This window comes from Drepanopeziza brunnea (assembly GCF_022702325.1).
Source record: "Drepanopeziza brunnea f. sp. 'multigermtubi' strain 214-2 chromosome Unknown ctg2, whole genome shotgun sequence".
Classification (NCBI taxonomy): domain Eukaryota; kingdom Fungi; phylum Ascomycota; class Leotiomycetes; order Helotiales; family Drepanopezizaceae; genus Drepanopeziza; species Drepanopeziza brunnea.
In genome coordinates this window covers 1,387,237-1,406,760 of record NW_027094065.1, presented here as the reverse complement: position 1 = coordinate 1,406,760, position 19,524 = coordinate 1,387,237, and the positions used below count along the sequence as shown (strand labels likewise).

General features: G+C 48.2%; 5 protein-coding genes across 5 annotated transcripts; 2 read left to right on the top strand and 3 right to left on the bottom strand.

Moving 5' to 3' along the window:
* Positions 1-3,914: 3,914 nt before the first annotated feature.
* On the top strand, positions 3,915-4,836 carry L3040_001541 (uncharacterized protein; the record flags this gene model as incomplete). The annotated part of the gene is made up of 6 exons (XM_066156792.1): positions 3,915-3,973; positions 4,021-4,086; positions 4,277-4,382; positions 4,436-4,487; positions 4,574-4,693; positions 4,748-4,836. The coding sequence occupies 6 exons, from the start codon at positions 3,915-3,917 to the stop codon at positions 4,834-4,836; spliced, it is 492 nt and encodes a 163-aa protein (XP_066012809.1).
* A 1,921-nt stretch (positions 4,837-6,757) lies between these two features.
* L3040_001540 (uncharacterized protein) lies at positions 6,758-7,588 on the bottom strand (the record flags this gene model as incomplete). The annotated part of the gene is made up of 5 exons (XM_007294216.1): positions 6,758-6,838; positions 6,916-6,968; positions 7,021-7,155; positions 7,214-7,366; positions 7,576-7,588. The coding sequence occupies 5 exons, from the start codon at positions 7,586-7,588 to the stop codon at positions 6,758-6,760; spliced, it is 435 nt and encodes a 144-aa protein (XP_007294278.1).
* A 3,731-nt stretch (positions 7,589-11,319) lies between these two features.
* On the bottom strand, positions 11,320-12,918 carry L3040_001539 (uncharacterized protein; the record flags this gene model as incomplete). Its single annotated transcript, XM_007294215.1, has 4 exons — positions 11,320-11,679; positions 11,755-11,799; positions 11,854-12,205; positions 12,254-12,918. The coding sequence occupies 4 exons, from the start codon at positions 12,916-12,918 to the stop codon at positions 11,320-11,322; spliced, it is 1,422 nt and encodes a 473-aa protein (XP_007294277.1).
* A 224-nt stretch (positions 12,919-13,142) lies between these two features.
* On the top strand, positions 13,143-15,808 carry L3040_001538 (uncharacterized protein; the record flags this gene model as incomplete). The annotated part of the gene is made up of 4 exons (XM_066156791.1): positions 13,143-13,192; positions 13,353-13,678; positions 13,772-15,574; positions 15,621-15,808. The coding sequence occupies 4 exons, from the start codon at positions 13,143-13,145 to the stop codon at positions 15,806-15,808; spliced, it is 2,367 nt and encodes a 788-aa protein (XP_066012808.1).
* A 964-nt stretch (positions 15,809-16,772) lies between these two features.
* On the bottom strand, positions 16,773-17,242 carry L3040_001537 (uncharacterized protein; the record flags this gene model as incomplete). The annotated part of the gene is made up of 2 exons (XM_066156790.1): positions 16,773-17,038; positions 17,098-17,242. The coding sequence occupies 2 exons, from the start codon at positions 17,240-17,242 to the stop codon at positions 16,773-16,775; spliced, it is 411 nt and encodes a 136-aa protein (XP_066012807.1).
* Positions 17,243-19,524: the final 2,282 nt, after the last annotated feature.

The window sequence follows — 19,524 nt, the reverse complement described above, 5'->3', positions numbered from 1 at the left end:
AAACCGCAAAATACACACAAGAATGGGATAAGGGTGGATTGAGGTCAAGGTAGCTGGGTGGGACACATAGCATATTTGAATGACGGACTACCCTACCTGGGGTTCGCGAGTCATCGTACCATCGTGAACCACTCTGTAAACCTATTTCATCCCAGGACGAGGAAAGACTGCATACCCATGTCCAAGGATCCTGGAGGCTGGTGGATTGGCGATCGGCTCGAGCATCGCTTTCAGCCAAACACCAAACTTTGTTTAATCCAAACCTCTCACTGGCCTTACAAGGATTTGGTCTATAAGAGTTTCTCTCTCCTAACGCTTGCGAGGGTGTTGTCTTATAAGGTTTAATTTGATCTTAATAACCCATTGTGTAATAACACCGAGGTAGATAACCAAGCTTTTGGGAACATACTTGTGTTGTTTATAACTCGGCAATGCCGGGCTATGGCGAAAACATTACGCAAGCTTTGCAAAACCATGAATTTTCAGCCTTCTCGATCTCCTGCATGGAAATTTGGAGGTCGGAGACGATGATTCAGCCGCTTACTAAAAATTCCGAAAGGCAGTCATAACATCCAGATCCATCATGTACGTAGTACATAGGACCCCATGCCGCAGCCTCTTGAAATAGGGATATCCGTTACATCGTCGAGCTTTACCGAGCAGCCGTGCTGGCCTCTGGCAGGTTTTGTATTAGGTACTTGCTCCATGTTCCCTGCCGTCCCACAAACACAGTAAGAACGATCTCCCTCCTTGAATCAATGTCCGCTCGGCTATGGTGGCACGAGCCAGGATACATCAAAAATGCACGGAGTATCCATGCCATCTTTGGATCACTCCTTGTGTTCAAGGAGTCCTTCTGTTCCTTTTGCTCAAGGAGTCCTTGTGTTCAAGGAGGGGAATATTATGGCACCTGTCCCCGTCTACCTATACTCCGTACGTTATCAACTTTGAGTGTCAGTAGTCGTCGGGTCAGGTAATTCAACCCTATGCGGCAGCAAAGCCATGCTGGCTCAGCCTGGCTCTCAGCATCACTTACCCCACTGTAGCTAGGTAGTAGTACCTTCGAAATAGTCCCCTTCGAAATGGTCCCCTTCGAAATAGTCGAAACCAAACAAGCCTTCGGAAGGGGAGTTAACCGCAGGAATACAAGAGACTTACTGGGTCTCTTGGAATCATCTTGAACCAGTTCAACCTCCAGATTGCGTCACGAATGGGTGGAGCCGCCATTTAGCTAGACAACTAGTAGTACGTACTACTATGTATACATAGTACCGGTAGTAGTAGGTACATTGTAGTAAGTGCACATCTGAGCACCGCCGCTTTGTCCCTCTTGCCTTTGCCCCTGCGTCAAGTATACGCATGGCCGTTATGTCGGCGAAGAGTTTCGGTTTAGAAGGTCCGCGGGCGAGCCGGCTATACTTAATGCTTGGTCCGTTGATACTTTTGGAAGATCCCAACCGGACTAGGAATGACTTGATTCAAATTGGCATATTCAAAAGCTCACGAAGCAAAAACCTGGGGCAGAGTTTGGAATGAATCAGTTCGGTCGCCTCGGCGAAGTCTTAGGGGTATACGCGTTACTCGAGCTAGCTGTAGTTGGCCTTGGTAAGTAGGCAATGCCTCCGATATGTCGGCTCTGTCCATCTCCGGAAAGTTGTACGGAGGAGTACTCTCCGTACTACCGGTATTCTGATCCAAAGGCCTGGTGGAGCATGCATTTCTCCCGCCAACGTGGATATCAGATATTAGATTACATCCCCTCCAGAAGATACTACTTTGTAGCAGATATATTGCTGCGACCAGAGTCGCGAGGGTTCAGGTACGAACTCTAAAACTGATCATTGGCCAAACCCTATACTCTGTAGATTCAAGATGGAGTTTCCGGGAATCCCGCATGCATTCCTCCTTACAGTAAGGACTGCAAGCAATCAACGCAGAAGAATGGTTTATTGTAGTACGTAGTAGTATGTCTTGCATAGCCGATAAACACTCTTTGAGCGTAACTTTCCGTTTCTCTGCAGCCAAGAAAGTCCCTTGGTCCGAATCTCGTGTCCATACTGCTGGCAATGGGAGAAACACTGGCCGCGGAGTACATTTTGAAAGCGCGAAACGCTCTACTGTCAACACTTGCAAGTCTCGACCCTGTTGTACCAATTGCTCATGATTTCGAAGTGGCTGAAAGCCGAAAGGGTTTCTTGCACCCAAAGAGTGACATGAAAGTCAATACTCAAAATAGTTGTTTCAGACGTTCCCCGGGCCATATCCGGGATCAAGCTTCTCCTAGGAAGAGTAATACTGTGCGTAGAATTACTACGTACTAGTAGTACATCTGAGCGCTATCCACGGCTCCGGAAAAGTTTTATCAGCACTGGCATTAATATACCTCGGTTCGGTTTCGCTACCGGTCCCGAGCGTCGTGCCCTCTCTCCGAAATTCACACGCACGGTACTACTAATTGATTGACTTACCAATGAGAGGCGAGGGTTTCCCATAGGACGAGTACTCCGTAGATACTCCATACTTGTTAACGTACTAGTACTACGTACGTAGTACTACACGTGATACGTACAGTAGTACAAGCGTGCATACTGTCAACGAAGCATATTACAACTAGTATCCGAGCTCACGTCCCCGCTGAAAAGGAAAACCAAAATAGCTTTTCATCGTGCATCGAAGGCAATAAGTATGGCAACCGGTACTGTCCAGTAATATTACCGCATGTACAAACTTGGTTTGATCTAGAACGAGAAAGGGGAATTCGAACAGCTTGGCGGCAGCACGGCGGAGCTTCTTGCCATCGATCGTTCGAAACGCAAGATAATGTTTGTCAATGGAATGTTCCGGTAATCGATTGGCCTTCTTATTCTCCCGATTCACTAGTAAATCTAATCGAACGCGTTTAAAGTGGGATGGAGAAGTATATTCCAAAGAGATATTTTCTACTATGTAGTAGTAATACGTAGTAGTTATACGTAGTAGTAATACGTAGTAGTACTATGTAGTAGTACTATGTAGTAATACTACGTATTTGTTGGTAATGCTCAATCGATCTCTTTCAAGAGAGTACGAGGAATTATATCAAAGGCTTAGGACGCTATTCCTGATAGCGAATTCTAATCTCAATACGAATCGTGATAGAGGCGTTATCAAAGCTGTAATCGATGCTTTGGGAAGGCCATCTCCTTACTAGTAGTAGATGCAACTAGTAGTAGTAGTACTACTACTACTACTACTACTACTACTACTACTACTACTACTACTAAAATCTCGATCGATTGATACTTTTTTTGCTCCGATTGGCTTAAAACCCTTGTCCACTCCACTATTACCCCTTTTTATACTCCCTGCTGTACCCCCTGGAATAGGCCCAAAAAAGACCCAGTGTTACATTTACTACGTACTACGTACTACTACGTACTTCTAGTAGTACGTACTTGTAGTACTACTACTACTATTTAGGGGGGGGAAGTACTACGTAGTACGTACGTACGTACTACCGGTAGTAGTACTACGTACTACATATACTACTAGTACGTAGTAGTACAAGATAAGGTGAGAAAGTTGCGCTACTCGAATCTTCGTAGTGAACACGCAACTCGAGGCTTCTTGTCAGCTCACTTACCAAGCAACTTACGAAGTAACTCCCTAATGATACTACGACGAAGAGGCGCTGAGTTGATAGGGAGTCTTACAACTACAGTACAGTACGGAATATATTCGGATCTGCAAAGTGGTCAGAGCGGCTTTCGATAGCATCGACTTGGCTCTGCATACCGGTACCGGTATTGATGTCGTCCACAACGACTGCGAGGACGGCGAAGCGGTCGATAACGAGTAGCTGCAGTCTTACATCCACTTCTACCCCTTGAACTGCCGAGGTCTGCTCTGCCATCACAGCCTCCCAGCCGACCAGCATGATGCATCGTCCAGATTACATACATACGGAGGTACAGTGGGTGTGTGGTACATACCGGTACTGTGTACTCCAACCCACTTCGGAAACTTGGCTAAATCGAGCAGGCCATTACCTACCTCGACGGTCCCCCGCTTCGTGTCGCTGAACTATAGAAAAGAACTATCATACTAGTAGCATTTTGCAAATTTCCAATCAGCATTGATTCCAGCCCGACAACTACGCTCAGACATAGGTATCGTACGAAGAAGTAGTTCTAGAATGAGCATACGAAAACAATGACTCGAGCGCGTATCGCGTTCAGCGATACGAGGTGGGATCCGGAAAGCTACCGGTATTGCTTGATTAGGCTACTTCCCGTAGTGGGTCGGAAGTGAAATTCGGGATCGGGCTTAACTACGGAGTGTTCACCGGGCCCAGGAACCCAGAGATTGGCATCTCGCAGCATTTGCCGAGTTATGAGCCGAGGGTAAGACTGCTAAGGTACTACGTACAGAAAGTGGATGTGTTAATAAGTTAAAGTTGAGGCAGTCGACGACGGTGTCGGTAGCCATGAGGAGGCCCATCCTGCCAAGTTGGGAGAGAGAAACATAAATCTCTTCTGTTCTCACCCGGACCGCGAAATCCATTGAGCAGCCTTCGAGAGTACTCGGCGAACAGAGTCGGTGGGAGAAGGTGGAGATTGCAGTGTTGAAGATAGCTCAGCCGTAGGTGATGAGGTTGACATGAAAGCCTCGTGTGAAATCGAGGTCGAGTTCAGCACTCAGTATTCAAACCCAGGTTGGTACAAAGTATATTAACTTGCAGTAAAGAGCTGACGGCATTGTGTCCCAGAGAATAAAGTCTCCCTAGTAAAGCAGTCCGTCCTTCCGACACGGCCCATCCTCTTTTGCCGCCTTGTGGGCAGCCGCATATGGATTTGAATGGGAAACCTCCTGCCGCTGCAATCTGCAGAACAGCCCAAAGACCGGAATCGAGCCGTGATTTTTCTGTTGTTTATTGTCGTAGTGGGAAATGCAATATCGCGGACAACTCGATGGTGTACTATCTGCCTGGAGGCTATCTGTATTAAGGATCTAGCAGGTGCCAGACGACGTGTGAGGAGACCGGATCAAGTCAGAGAATGCTGCTGAACTGTGACGGATCCTAGAGCGCAGGAGCAGACTCGAATCTTCTGCCTGTGATCTTTTCAGCTCCACGGTTGTTACCCAGCAGGAGTGGAAATGGAGCAGACGTTCCCGCATGAAAATCGACAAATGGAGTGCAAGGCAGTACGTTCCGGCTGAATAGGAAACTAAAACGACATGAGTACAGGACTTCACGCAAGTCACTGAACCCAGCTCTCATTGCCTTGACGCAGCCTGCTCTTCGTAACCGCTAGTGCCGAGCCCCCAGGCTTACATAACTGATTATTCCTCGTTGTCGACTCAACAACTCAACTTCCGATTTGCAACGCAGTAGGCTCCGAGTCGGTGCACCACACCACCGTCGAGCACTGAATAGATAGCCACTGACCCCTTCGGAGCACGGCCAACAAGTAGCGTACACTGCTCCCAACCGTTCGGAGAGAACGCGAGAATGCTGGACCTTTGGGTAGTGATGCTGCCTCTGGTTGGAACACCCGATCAGACACCTGGGCAACTCTCAGTCAGCAGCCGCTGTCAAGTCATGGCACTCATCGACAGCGAGAGCGTCGCTTCATGCAAAGCCGATAGTTTGAGAACGATGACTACGCTAGAGATGCCTCGGTACTAATCTGCAGGGCCAAGAACGATACCGCCGAATCAAATCTTGTTTCTAAATATGGATGAAATGCTGTCGGAGCGCGCTGCTGAATCCAGCTATGGCTGGCTACCTGCGTCGGCTGTGAGAGGAAGAAAACACTGGATGGTGTCTTAGTCCACGCCTCGCTCAAAGGAAGAAGGGGAATACTTTGACAGAACCGTGTGACGCACTTGATCTTGTTCAAAGGGCGCAATTTGTCTATTGCTAAATTAAGCTTGAGTCAAATTCCAAGTCATTGGAAAAGAGAACGTTGTTCCTTTTCCAAGTGACCAATGCGGAGGTGTCGACTTACTGCGTTCTGTTGGGGTCTAAAGTAAAGCATTCGTTGACCATCGTTAGTTGACTCAGTTTCCACGCCACCCGAGTCTACAGGTTCGGTGCATAACAGCGGGACAGCAAATATAGGTCCCATACAGCACACCTAAAATTGTTGTAGACATAGAGAAAAGCAATATTTTGAAAAGAAGTAGTCTGGGGAAGAGAATGAGTGAATTGAAGCCTGGAGTAGGGAGGACGCTGGGGTGTGCATACTGCTGAATAAGAGGGTCAAAGGAAAGGAGAGGAGTCCTCGGAGACGTCTCCGGCACAACCCGTAAAGCTGCAAGTCTACTTTCCATATCCGTGGATCTAGTCACCAAGCTATAATTAGTTTCAGCATTAGCAACAGGTGTGACAGTGGATAGGTATCTGAAATCATGAGAGTCCGGCTGCAGGGCAAGAATGCCTGGTTCAAAGCGACAAGACAATAAGCACCTCTTACACCAGAGGAACCACATCTGAAATCGCCAAGCACAAGTGTAGAAAAAGGATCGATTGTAGACTATTCGCCGCACGCAAGGGTATCTGTGATCCGTACTCGTCAAGGGGGTATTTCAGGAAAAGGGAAACCTCCACCACCGTCCTCGCAAGGAAACAAAACCAGATATGGTATCCTGTCCACTACGAGCCCAGAATCCTGCCATTACACTCGTCCCCTCACCATCATCAAATACTCGTGTCGACCATGAATCAAAACGCCAATATACGTATGATACGAGGATTTCGATGTTCGGAATGCGCCTAAGCAGGGTTTGGTACAGCCGGAGCCATAGCTGGGCCGGTCAGGGCTGCAATCTGGACAGCGGCGGCTGGATTAGGAACCTATTGAGATTAGTCTTTGCGCAAATTCGATATCGACTCCCAAGGTATGGTAGAGAATACAGCGGGGTACGACATACTGGGTCTGGGGCTGGCTCGTCCTGCTTGACCTCGGGCTCGACTGCTGGGGTTGCTAAGAATCTGTCAGCGTATGAATAGGGCCAATCGGCATCATAAGCACTTACGAGTAACCTCGACCTTCGCTGGCTCAGCAGAAGCTGGTGTCTCGGTCTTGGTTGCCTCGACAACTGGAGCGACTGGGGCTGCGCCAGCAGCGGGCTCTTCAACCTTGGCAGCGACTGTCTCGGGCTTGACTTCAGCTACAGGGAGAGAATATCAGCAAATAAACCAGATTGTCGGATAAGCAAAGGCACTGACGGGCAGTAGCTGCGGCGGCGACAATGGCGGGAGTAGTCTCAGTAGGAGTGGCTCCGTTTGTTGTCTCGGTGGGTTGGGCGGTCTTCTCCTTCTTTCCTTTGCTCTTAAGCAGGCTCTTGAACTTGGCCTTAAGCTCGGCGAAAGCGTTGGGTGCTGGGACAGGCGGACAGTATTAGCAGATGTACCTGACCGTGCAGGAGAACGTGCACGAGGAACTGTACCCATCGCAGCGGAACGATGCAGCGGATAGGGGTGTCTGATAACGACGTAGAAAAACAGGGGAATAGCATGAGCTACTGATGCTGATGCCGATGCTGCGAAAGGGGCGGGAGAGATAAAGGAAGTAGTTTGGATTGACTTACGGATTCCAGGCATTTTGGAAAGAGCGATTGCGAACGGGTTATGGGTTTGGGGGTTTGGGGGTTGTCGATGTAGTTGTTGTAGGAGGAGATGGAGGAAGGAAGAGATCGTCGACCTGGACTGGATGTCGGGAGAAGGGGGAGATGGATGGAGAGAAGGTGAAGGGGTGCAGATGCAGGAGCAGGTGCAGGTGCAGGCAAAAGTGAACCGACACGACTTAACGCGGTCGAGTGAGGGCAGCCTGGTCTTAATTACTTAGTGCCATGTCTGTGCGCTGCTCCCCGGACGACCCACAAAAACACACTCAATGCTAGGTACTACGTACTACCGGTACTGGTACTACTACTACTACTACTACTACTACTACTACAACACTACTCACTACCTTACGGAGGTTCTGTTCAGCGGTTAAGTTTTCCGACCCACCTTAGAGAGACTATCTCCATCGAGCAATACCGTTACGGTCCTCCACTTCGTGTTGCTGAACTCGACAATACAATATATACTGTGTAGAAAAGGGCTATTTTTATTTCTATGTGTGATAAATTTCCCATCAGCCTTGATTACAGCCTATTGGTAATAACATATCGTACGGAGTAGAATACATGAAAATAAAGGTTCAAACGCGTATCGAGTTCAGCGATACAGCGAAGGACCGTAAAGGTATTTATTGCTCGATTAAGCTACTTTCTCAAGTAGGTCGGAAAACTCCACCGCTGTACCTCCATACGTATATATCAGAATTGCCAAGTAAATTACTAGAATAAGCGAGGAACATGAGAACATTAAAAATACCTTTTTTATACTACTAACTGTCATGTAACAATCATTTCCTTCCCTTATCTAGTGGATTCGATTGTTTCCTATCGATCTATAAGACATCTTCCCTTAACTAAGGTTGTGGTTATTGAGATATTTGAAGCGGAAGTAAAACTTGATTGATAACAGCAATAATAATAACAACAATGTTAGTACAGTAATACTACTCCTATCCCCCCCCTAAATACATGTGGAAAGTAAATATTTGCAAGGGCTCTTACCAGGGCTTAAACCAATAAACCTATGAGGATTCAGCTTTGAAAAGCATCTTTGAGCCAGTATTTAGTCTGTGCAGTGGAGCTGACAGGGCTTTCAGCCATTCAGAAACCACCGCTCTCCGATTTATGGATGGGGCCAATTATACTTTCCACATGTTTGATCTGTCGTTAAGGTTGCTTTTGGAATCTACTACCGGTACGTATACAGAGAGAGGTACAGCGCCGCTGTAACTCTGTACTCTGCTTATATCTTCAAGCCTTCGACTATCCGCTTCAACAGCACAATACCATTTCGTTATCTTCCGCTCGCCGTTGAGTAGGATTGTTTGCTATTTAGATTATGAACTTTGCGTAATAAACAATAATAATTCAACTCACACATATAGGAGCGCGGGCCTAATTGAGGACGTCCCATTTGTCTATCGTATTTCTTATCTCTAAAAGGCCTTTGATTCCTACCTATTGATGTTCTTGGCTTCCGCCTGTATTCCGCGTAATTAATAAACATAACCTTATATTATATAAATCAAATTGAACTTACATTGGAAATTGTTCGACAGCCGATGATTTCTCTTTTAGCTAGTTTTCCTTGCGCACCATTTAAAAAAAAGCCTTTTAATTGCATATTAAAAAGGTTGAACGTCCTTCCTCCTAAGCGAAATAATTATTTAAGACAGTTTTTAGCTATATTTCACTACGTTTTAATTGTTTGAGTTGCAATTGTACTGACTTTAGACGGTCCAATAACTGTCTTTTGTAAAAGAGGTCAAAGGATCGCTGAAATGACCCCCTGCCTTTAAGGTATAATGCACGTTCGTATAGCAATATTCTCTAAGCATCCTTTTTTTACTACGTCTATACAGTACCGTATTACCGTAGAATCTGGTTTAAATGAGACTTTGGCACGCCATGCGCAGTAGGAACAGATACCGGCAACGCTACATCAAATTTCTATAAGTAATACGCTTCAAAAGAATGTAAAGAAACTATAACGCTTCAGCCCGGCCGCGAACTCCAAGGTAGGTAGTACTACTTGTCAAGATATTGCGTTCACTAAGTATTGAGATTTGACTTTACACTTTATCGCTTTGCAAACACACCTTGGTGTGTTTGGCTCGCAGATGCAAGCTAAGTTGCACCACCCAAATATTCTTGCATCTCCAAGTTGCGCGTCAAGACGCAAGAATTGAGCAATCTGTATGGCTCGTGCACGTAAATCTTATAAAGGATGCATCTGACCTTGCAACTTGTAGTTGCACCATACAAACCGAAGTTGCAGCAGAAAGTTCCATTACCAATTAGCAGATTGCTATTCAATTTGCTAGTTGCGAGCCATACAGGCCTTGCTTGGAACGTGCAACTTCCACTATCGAGTTGAGTTGATCCTGTTTAGGATCAACTGAACCGCTTAGTCGCACAGACGTGTGCAACTGCGAGCTATACACACCCTTGAGTCCCAAGCTGCAAGCTCAAGTTGCAAGCTTTTTTCTCGCCTCCCCTTCCCCCACCTTCTTTCTATACTCTCTTTCTATTGATTCTCGACCACGCAACTTCCTCTCGGCTACACAACTTCTTCATCATGGCCTCGTTGAAATCTACTATGAAGAAGCGCAATTTCCGGAATCGCAATCTTAAGATCATCATCGCTGCAATAAGAGCTCGCGCCGCCGCTCAATATTACAAGAATAATCTCGCAGAAATACCCTAGCATACTTCCGATCTGATACGCTTGGACTTAGGAAGGAGACTCGCAAGAGGGGCCTCCGTAATAGCAAATCTCGAATTTGAAAGGATCGACATGGTAGCATTATTGATGTCGAATTCCATGTATTAACAAATAATGAGTGGTTGTAATAACGAATGAGTTTTATCTTCCTAAGTCCTAACTTGCAAATTGCTATTCAACTACGTCGCAGGCGTAAGTATTATCCCTCGAGGGTAGGGAAAACAGGGGGTTTAAAGTGGAAACTAAACTTTTGAGGCACCCTCGAGGGGTAATACTTAGGCCTGTACCGTGGAATTTGCTAGTCGCGAGCCAAACAGGCCTTGGTCGGTGCAACTTTAACTGTCAAGTCGAGTCGATCCTGTTTAGGATCAACTTAATTGCTCCGTTGCACGGACCTACAACTGTAAGCCAAACACACCTTAGTTTTGTATTAATTTACAACTAGTAGTACTACTACGTCGCAGGCGTAAGTATTACCCCTCGAGGGTATGGAAAACAGGGGGTTTAAAGTGGAAACTAAACTTTTAAGGCACCCTCGAGGGGTAATACTTAGGCCTGTACCGTGGTACGTACTACTATGCTCAGAAGTGATGCATCTTCCATCTGTCTAAGCAATTTAAGCAATCCTATTTCACTTCCGTGATAAGAAAGGGTATCACCCGCATACCCGTATGTATGAACACTCAATCTTATCGCACTAGTAGAGATTGATTAGTCTGATTCAACCGTCATTTCATTCACATGCGCATGATGTGTTCTTCTTGTTCTCCTTCTTCTTCTGTGCTTTCTAGAACACTTTGAATGGCAATATTCTCTTGATGATTAAGGAAGATTGACATTATCCACGCTCAAACTGAGTCCGAAGCTAGAGTAACCATGCACCTTCGGCACGAAGCGCTTGGTGCGTCCACTTCTGGTACAAGTTGGCCCACGCCAACGCAATGCTAAAACTCGTGGTATTTGTCTCCCAACCATCTTATCAACTACCTCCTCGAACCTTTCTGATCTACCCAGGTCGCGCTTGTTGGCCCATCAGCACTTGGTGGTTGTCCCCTATTCGAAGTTGCCCAAGGAGCTCGGGTAAGCGCCGGTGCTCCAGTAGCACTCTGAGACGGCGTTCCAGCCCATGGAGCTGCTGTTGCACCCAATGCTCCACCAGAAGGATGCACCCAAGGAACCCGTGTGGATTCCACTGGCTGTCGAATAGTCGCAGGTCCTGAGCTTGAGCTTGAGCTTGAGCTACTAGGTGGTTGGTTCGACATATGGACTGAAGGTGCGACATGGCCGGCATTCGGATCTTGGTCCCAGCTGAAAAGAGATCCGAAAGGAAAATGTTGCACAACCTGGTAGGGTCAGAATTATGCTGCATGTAGAGGGGAGGACTCCCTCCTTGTACCCAGAGGAAGGCAGTTGCTTACCGGGAACTTTGATAAAACTTCCGCATTGAACATTTTGATCATTCCCTGTGAAGCTGACGTCAGAAACTTATTTTTCTCAGATTCAGATTGTCGCCAGACCATATTGATCTTTCCCCAGCCTGATCTAACCCCAGAAATGTCAAACAAAATAGGACTGTGTTCCCAGAATGGTCCAGTCTTGACATCGTTGATGAAGCCCACCGCCGAGAAATACATGTTATGTCTTCTTTCTCGGTCGACAACACTCTTCTTTGCAATGTCTCCAGGATTCGGGGCGTTGATCAGAGCTCCTTCAACTGGCATCGGGTCATTCTCCGCGATAGGCGGGCAATATTGGGCAGAGCCAAAGATGTAAGGCAGGAATGAATGATCATCTAAGCCCCACACTCCATGCGAGCCAGCTGGCTCCAGGGTATATGTGAGAATCAAACGACGAACAACTCTCAAATAGCTGCCAGGACATTAGGTAAAGTCAGAGGAAGGAGATTGTGGTACATACGGTTCAATGATTCCCAGAACGATGCTTCTTTCCAGTGAACCCTCGCACGAAGGTGTTGTGGTAAAGCCTCCCAGCTTCCAGATGCAGCCTAAAAACGCAAGAAAGCTAAGTTCATGACCAGTACCGTAATCTAACCTTTGTGAACTACCAAACCCACCCATGAGGTAAGGAGTTATTTCGTCCAGAACTGATACGCCACTTTCAGATGTGCTCTTGAACTCAAGCACATTCTGTGGGAGATGCGTTTGGAGAAGAGCGGTGATACGTGATTCGAGAATCTCGTACCATTTTCTGAAGCTTATATTTCCAAATCTTCGAGGACCTGCGTCGGGCGGAGCCTCCTCGATGATGGCGTCTATGCTTTGAAGCAACTTTTGTATCTTTCCAACTGGCTCAGGCAATGTGATGGGGGAATCCAGTTGCCATATCTGGTCTTGCCCTTGCTCGGAGGACTTTCTGGGGCACATCGCTACGTTGAGCTGCATGATAAAGACGCCAATATCATGATATGCTTGAGAGGTGAGAAAGGAGGGCACGTCATGGCCTTCGTTTATCCTCTTTGATGGTTTTACGAAGGCGTGTGATTTGCTTGGATCTAGAATAGGCAAGCTTCTAGCGGCCATACCACGCGGAATTTGCTGAGGCTTCTGGGATTCCGATGCCATTTTTTCATCAAAGTGCTGAAGTTGGTCAATGGATGATGACTTTCGGGTTCATGAGCCTCGAGTATACGGATATGACTTGCAGTCCTGTATTGGGCGCTAGTGACCCCAGCTCGATTACTTAGCGCGACACGGGCTAGGGTGAATTTCAACGTCAAGCCGCTGATATAGCTATACCCACTCCCTTAACTACCTCACTCTGACATCTCCACCCCGTCGAACACAGCATGTCATTACGCCACATAGCTGCGGAAAATATCGTTGAGAATCGTACCTGGTACTTGGGAAAGTGTTTAGCCGGCTGATCGCAACAAAGCTCAGTCTGGCCAAGTAACCCGCTCCAGGCGCAAAGGACCGGTACGACGTGCAGCTCCAGATTTTATTTACCGTCTCGTCTAACACTTTAATTCAAAACGGACGGGAAACATCTCGGATAGTATCGCCTTCAAGGGTGGAGTCATGGCCGGTCGTAAAGCGCATTCTCTCGTCGGGGGGACGAACCAGATCCAGGACGTGGAGGAGCGGGCGGATGATGCACCTCCCCCAAGAGACGACGAATTGAGCACTCCATCTTCTATACCGAACTCTACAAGGAATACCTCTACCACACACTTCAGAAGCCTGAAGCGGAGCGCAGCACGAGGAGATATCTACGAAATCTTCAGCGAGGACAAAGCCGAGATTCGTGTCAACAATCCCAAGAGACGGTCTAAAAGGAACACACAGGCAAAAACTCCAATCGTCGCACCAATAATCAGCCAGGGTAGGCTACCTGTCGTTGCTTCTTCGCAGTACTATACCGGGGACAGTTCGAGGCCACAAGAGAAGGTAGCCATGCCAAATGTTAATGCTGTAGGTACGACCGAGGTGGCTCAGAGTACCTCCCTGGAGCCCACAAAACGGGGAAGAGGTCGGCCGCGAAAGACTTCGAAACCGATTCCAGCTGTCCCAGCAACTTCTGTCGCAAAACGCACATCTCCGCTCGCAAATTCCAGTGAGGCAGAAGACCGTCTGAATACCACGAACCAGCCCGCAAAACGAGGAAGAGGACGTCCTCCTAAGAATTCTATCTCCATGCCAGATATCATTCCAAAAGAGGCAGTACGAAGAATAAAACAAATTCCAGCATTACCTCAAAAACCTGTGGTACCAAACAAAGCAACAGTTTCGGAGGAAGGCTCAGGTGCCGAGGATGCAGAAATCGAGGAAGATGTACCGGTTGATGAAGAAGAGACCCGAGGAGAAGTTGAGAAAGTATTCCCCGCAGATGAGGCACGAGGATCCGCTCCCGAGACACCAGCTGTGGACGAAGATGAAGATGACGATCAGGGCTACAGCCAAATCCTCATGAACCCAAGTCCTATCAAAGTCACTGGACAAAACATCGTTGTTGACTCGAACCATGCTCAGCAAAACCTCGAAGCGATATCACCAAATCAACCAGAAGGTGAAGCTCTGGATAAGGAGGCTACTGAATCCGAAGCCGAGGAAGATTGGGTCGAGGAGAATGGGGCCGGGGAGGATGAGACCGAAGACGATTTAACCGAGGTGCTCTTTAACAACACCTTACTAGAATCAGTAGCCCGTATTGCCCGAAGAGTTGGACACCGTCAAGATACTAAGACGCGCAAGTTCCATTTGAGACAAACAGAGAAAATGATGACTACCAACGGGAAGAAGATGATTAAATCCATCAACAAACTGGTATCGGCGTACGGTATATTGCGAAACAACAAGAACAAGCAAGAGCCTACAGAATGTATAAACCTGGTCGCATCTCTCATACGTGAAATCAAGCTCGAGACTGAGTCGATCTTGAAAAAAAGATTGGGAAATCCGAGCATCGGCATCGAATATGACGAGGAAGCAAGGTCGAAAAAGATGCTTCGAGATCTTTACTTCAATATTTTCCCACCACTCGTGGATGTAATCCAAATGGCTGTCGATGTTCATCCTGCAGTGCCTTCTATTGAGACGCCTGCACTCCAACAACTCCTAGACCTAGTCACTTGCCTCGAGCAACTTGCGACAGCTGCAATTCTGCAGCCAAAAGAACATCAGCCTAGAGCCCCAGGCAATTCGATGGCCGATTCTTATCAAATAACGCAGCCTACTCGCCATTTCCTGCCCAATGTTCGTTTGATACGAAAAATTTTATCAGCCGAGCTAGATGAAAGGGGTCGCATCGAAGCCGCTAAAAAGCGGGAGCAGCGACAGCATCGACAGCGGCAAATAGATGAAGAGAGAGAGAAGCGACGTCAAGCTGATCTTCATGCACGTATTGTTGAGACGAATCGATTACAGAGAGAGGCATTCAATAAACGCCTCGAAGAGCCACGATGGGGACAGATATTGAGCAAAATTATTGCTGCAAAGACTGCGAACGGTACCCAGAATACTCAGTCCATGTATCGTGCCTACAGAAGCGATGAGCCGCCGAGCGAAGAATATTTCGGGGGAGCCCAGGACAACGACAGCCAAAATGACCCCTTTGCCGAAGATCTGGCTGCAGAGGAACAGTTTGACCACTTTTTAAATGGTCATGACGATGCTTATGACCGAGTCCGTGTTTTTGGGAGGAACAACATGAATGATAAGTCCAGACCACTATCTGATGAAGAAAGACAGATCTTCATCGAGTGCATGAGGAAGGAGAGAGGTATGCAGATTTAGGCTTTAGCTGCATCCATGCTGACTTTCTGTAGGAGAGGACCGCTACGTGAAGGCGGCACAAACACTGCAGAGGAGTGTGGAGGAGATATTTTTGTATGCTCAGGATCTACAAGAAGCCATGGATCGGAAGCATGCACAGGGATGGATGAAAAGGCCTAAAGACGAATGGACAAATTATATCTGGGCAAAGGAGCCTGAACCTAGCACATCTGGGTCATGACGACTTGAATTCGTCAGACCAAGTGGTCTCTTTGGCGTTGGGCATATAGCTTTTTGGACCCGGCGTTCGTTTACGGTTACGGTTAAGTATGATGTTTTGATACCCAGAGGGATACGGACGGTGATATCTCGAGACACGGCTTGGGGATCTGGCTTTCGAGTTTAGTCTGCGCAATGGACATTGCAGTAGCTACCAACACAGTTCCACAGGAGCACAGCCACTGCTATATCCAATTTACAGTCGCCGAAGTCACACCTTCTGCCTCTCCTTGCATCCCCTCGCCGTCGTTTCATACGTACAAGACTTTACCTCGTCCCCTTTAGTCCTTTTAGTCCACAACCATCTAAAACATACTGTCGATCATCCCAATTACATGCGCCATGCCACTTGGATCGGGATGCAACACCAGCGGGGACAGGAAGTTTCCTTTCCCTTATATTCGGCGCTCGTCGTACTCGTTGTAGAGGTAATCGAAGCGCGCCTTCCACATTTTACGGATGATGCTAGCTCCAACGTAGCCGTGTGGATTAGAGGTCGCCGGGAGGAACTGCATTGGTGTCACTGGGTGTGTGTGCTAGTAAGAAATAATGTAAACACTTGAATGTCGGTCTTGGACTGATGACTTCTGGACGTGAGTTGCATGGAAGGGAAGGAGGACTGTGGGGGCGCTCTGTCTTCCACATACCAGCTGCATAGCATCTCAACGAGCGTCTCCTCCATTGACATCGATGATAGCGGAAGCGGCTTCGTCCACGTCGTCGTCGCTGGGAGGCGGGGCGGGTAGTCGATGGGTTTGAATGGGTGCTGCTTCGGGCAGGAAATCCGGCTCGTAGTCGCGGTGCGTTGACGAGGGAGTCTGCACCAGCCGCTGGGCCTTTTCCTCTCCGTGTACCTTCTCGAGACGATCCGCCGCGTGGTGGGAGGGAAATCTTACCGTACAGGAACCCAGACTCCTCGAGAACCTTCACGGTAGTGTGCTTCCGGGATCCGGGACAGCGGCGCTCGCCACCCTCGCGGTTTCTGGCTTGTCAGCGCCGTGTTGAGGTGCACACACTTCTCGATCACTTCCCGCTCCTGCTCTTTCGGACATTTGGGCTCCTCCTTCGTGAGTGTACCCGTGTAAACACGCTATCTCGGCGCCGCTGTTGAGGATTTGCTGCGTCTCGGAGGGGATGCTCTCCATGGAGTGAACTAGGTTATGCTTGAAGCGATGCCGTGATCCTTGAAGAGCTTGAGGAGGCGCGAGACGCGGACTTAGCCAGCTTGTTACTGTGTATCAGCAAGCGTACTGAGGATGTTCAGAGCTCGCTTATTCTGGTGATCGATTCGAGGTTGACACGCGAAGAAACCGAATGAATCGCCGGCGATGTTGTTTTGGGGGCTGGCTCCCGTGCCTAAAAGTCCACTGACGGCGTCGAAGTCGATGCTGAGCATGAATGATTTGGATCTTGCGTCTGGTGGTGCGAGAGAGGCGAAGACGAGAGGTTCTGGAATAACGGGATTGGGCTTTCTGTAGGGAGGACGGTAGACTCGGGGGACGCCTTCGTTCCGTCGTCGGTACCACCCTTACTTCCATGCCGCCATCAACAGATAGACTTTCTCCTGAGATATGGCATGCTGCTTTGTGGCTTGACAGGAATTCCATGGCTCTCGCCACACCCTTCGGCTGCGCCATTCCGCGCAAGGGAATTGTCGCTCGAGCTTCTGTATACAGTTCTTTTAAGTCATCGAGACGTCTTTCGAGTAGGGGGGTGTTGACCCATCCTGGTGCCACGGCATTAATCCGCGCTTTGCTGTGCAACCTCGTAATCTCATTCTTCACCGTCTTCGCTAGATCTTACTGCAACATTGCCTTGCCAGATGCATATTCAGCATGTCCTGCTTGCCCAAACTCCGTGCATCCGGATCCCGTGACCACGAGAGACAAATTGTTAATCTCCGGCCCATTGTTTGGGACTTGGAATTCTTCCGCCGAGAGCAGAAAGTGCTTGATGGTCAGAGATATGCCGCGAACATTGGCGTTGTAGGTTTTCTTGCAGAGGTCGACAGGAAGTCTCCATGCTGGCTAGGAATTGCTCTCCTCTGTGATGCCCACGACGGGTATGAAGATGTTGATGGGCCCGTGTTGGGCTCTTGCCTCGGGAAATGCAACTCTGGACGGAATGACTCTTCCGACGAGCTATCGCCGGTGAAGGTATGCAGTTCCGGGGATGCTGGAAGGCTGGTTGGTGATGGGTTCGGAGATCATGTGCCGTAACTGTGCAATCCATGTTCTGGTGACGTTAGCCGTGTCTCTTGATTTGGTTTGTACTCCGTGCCGTGAAGTTTTTTTCCCAGGTTGTTTCTTACCTCCGTATGTCTCCATGAATCCTGGGACGTTGGTGACATGGTTCTGCGAAGCACCCTGGCCTGCTGGCGGGGAAGCTATTCGGAAATTGTTGCGAGAAAGTAATCCACTTGGATTCTGACCGTCATTGAGCCACAATATCGGCATGGCTGAGGAACCGGAAAGGGACAGTTGCAGCAGGGCAGAAGGAGTAACTCGGAAACCGTTTTTAGTGCAGAACCAAAGTACCAATAGATTGTTTAACTGCGTGCCCTCTGATTCCACCAGCTGCTCGGTAATGAAAACGTGGTAGCTCTCAAGGCCTCAGGATATCATGTATGGATATACTCCTTACCTTGACAACTTTGGAGTCCGATCCTGCTGCCACTGCGAGATTGTAAGATTAATCTTGAAAAAGAGGCATGTTGAAGAGGTATGGGTAGGCCAGACGGGAGCGAGCAACTGGCCCTTTGGCAGGCCCTCGCTTACGACCCCTTTATGTAATAACAAAGACTCTCTTGAGACGATCATCATAAACGCACTGAATGGCTAGTGTCCAAAGGAACAATGCAGATTCTAAAGATGTCAATCGATCAGGTATATCAGCTTGCCGGAGGGTGGCTTGGTACCTTCGTTTGGTAAGTCATTCGGTCGGGTCGGTCATGATTTTCTGTCGGGTTTCGAACGGTGTTTCCACTCCGCGATGAAGCGAATACCTAGTATATACCACCTCGCTCACCTCGTTACTTGATCTTACATGGAGAGAGCATAAAATACCAGAACAGTCAGCCGAACTCGAATACGAAAGCGAGCAGATACCGTAGATACTGAATGCATACACGTGATTTTGCCACCTCCCGATTCCCGGGTGCTCAAGCGATAAGGATAGATCTGCGACAGGGAAGCAAAGCCACAAGCCCCATCTTTGGGGATGTTGACGCACTACGGTACTCCGCCCGGACAGGTGGGCTGTCGTGCTGGACTGTACAGTATGAAACCGGAAGCGGCGCATGCTGGTGATGTCAGAGCGCAGCAGATCTAGGGGTCTTCTCTCTCTCTCTGAGTCTCTCTTCTCACTGCATCGGTACCATATTTCCAAGCGAGTGGCGAACCGGGCCGGGAGGGGGGGCCAGCTTTACTTAAGTACCGGTACTGTACTGTATTAGACTTTAGACTTGGACCATTGAGCTTTAGCCTTTAGACTTTAGACTCTGAACTTCAGACCTTAGAGTTTGGTACTGTTCTCTGTAAGTAAGTAGTAAGAGAAGTACGTAGTAGTAGTACTTGGTAAGACCCCGACTCCCAAGCCCAGTAAAAGCGGAGGGTTCTATGTTTCTGCACGCTGTCGAAGATGGGGCGAGTCGGTTTCAAGTCAGTCAGTACGGAGGGC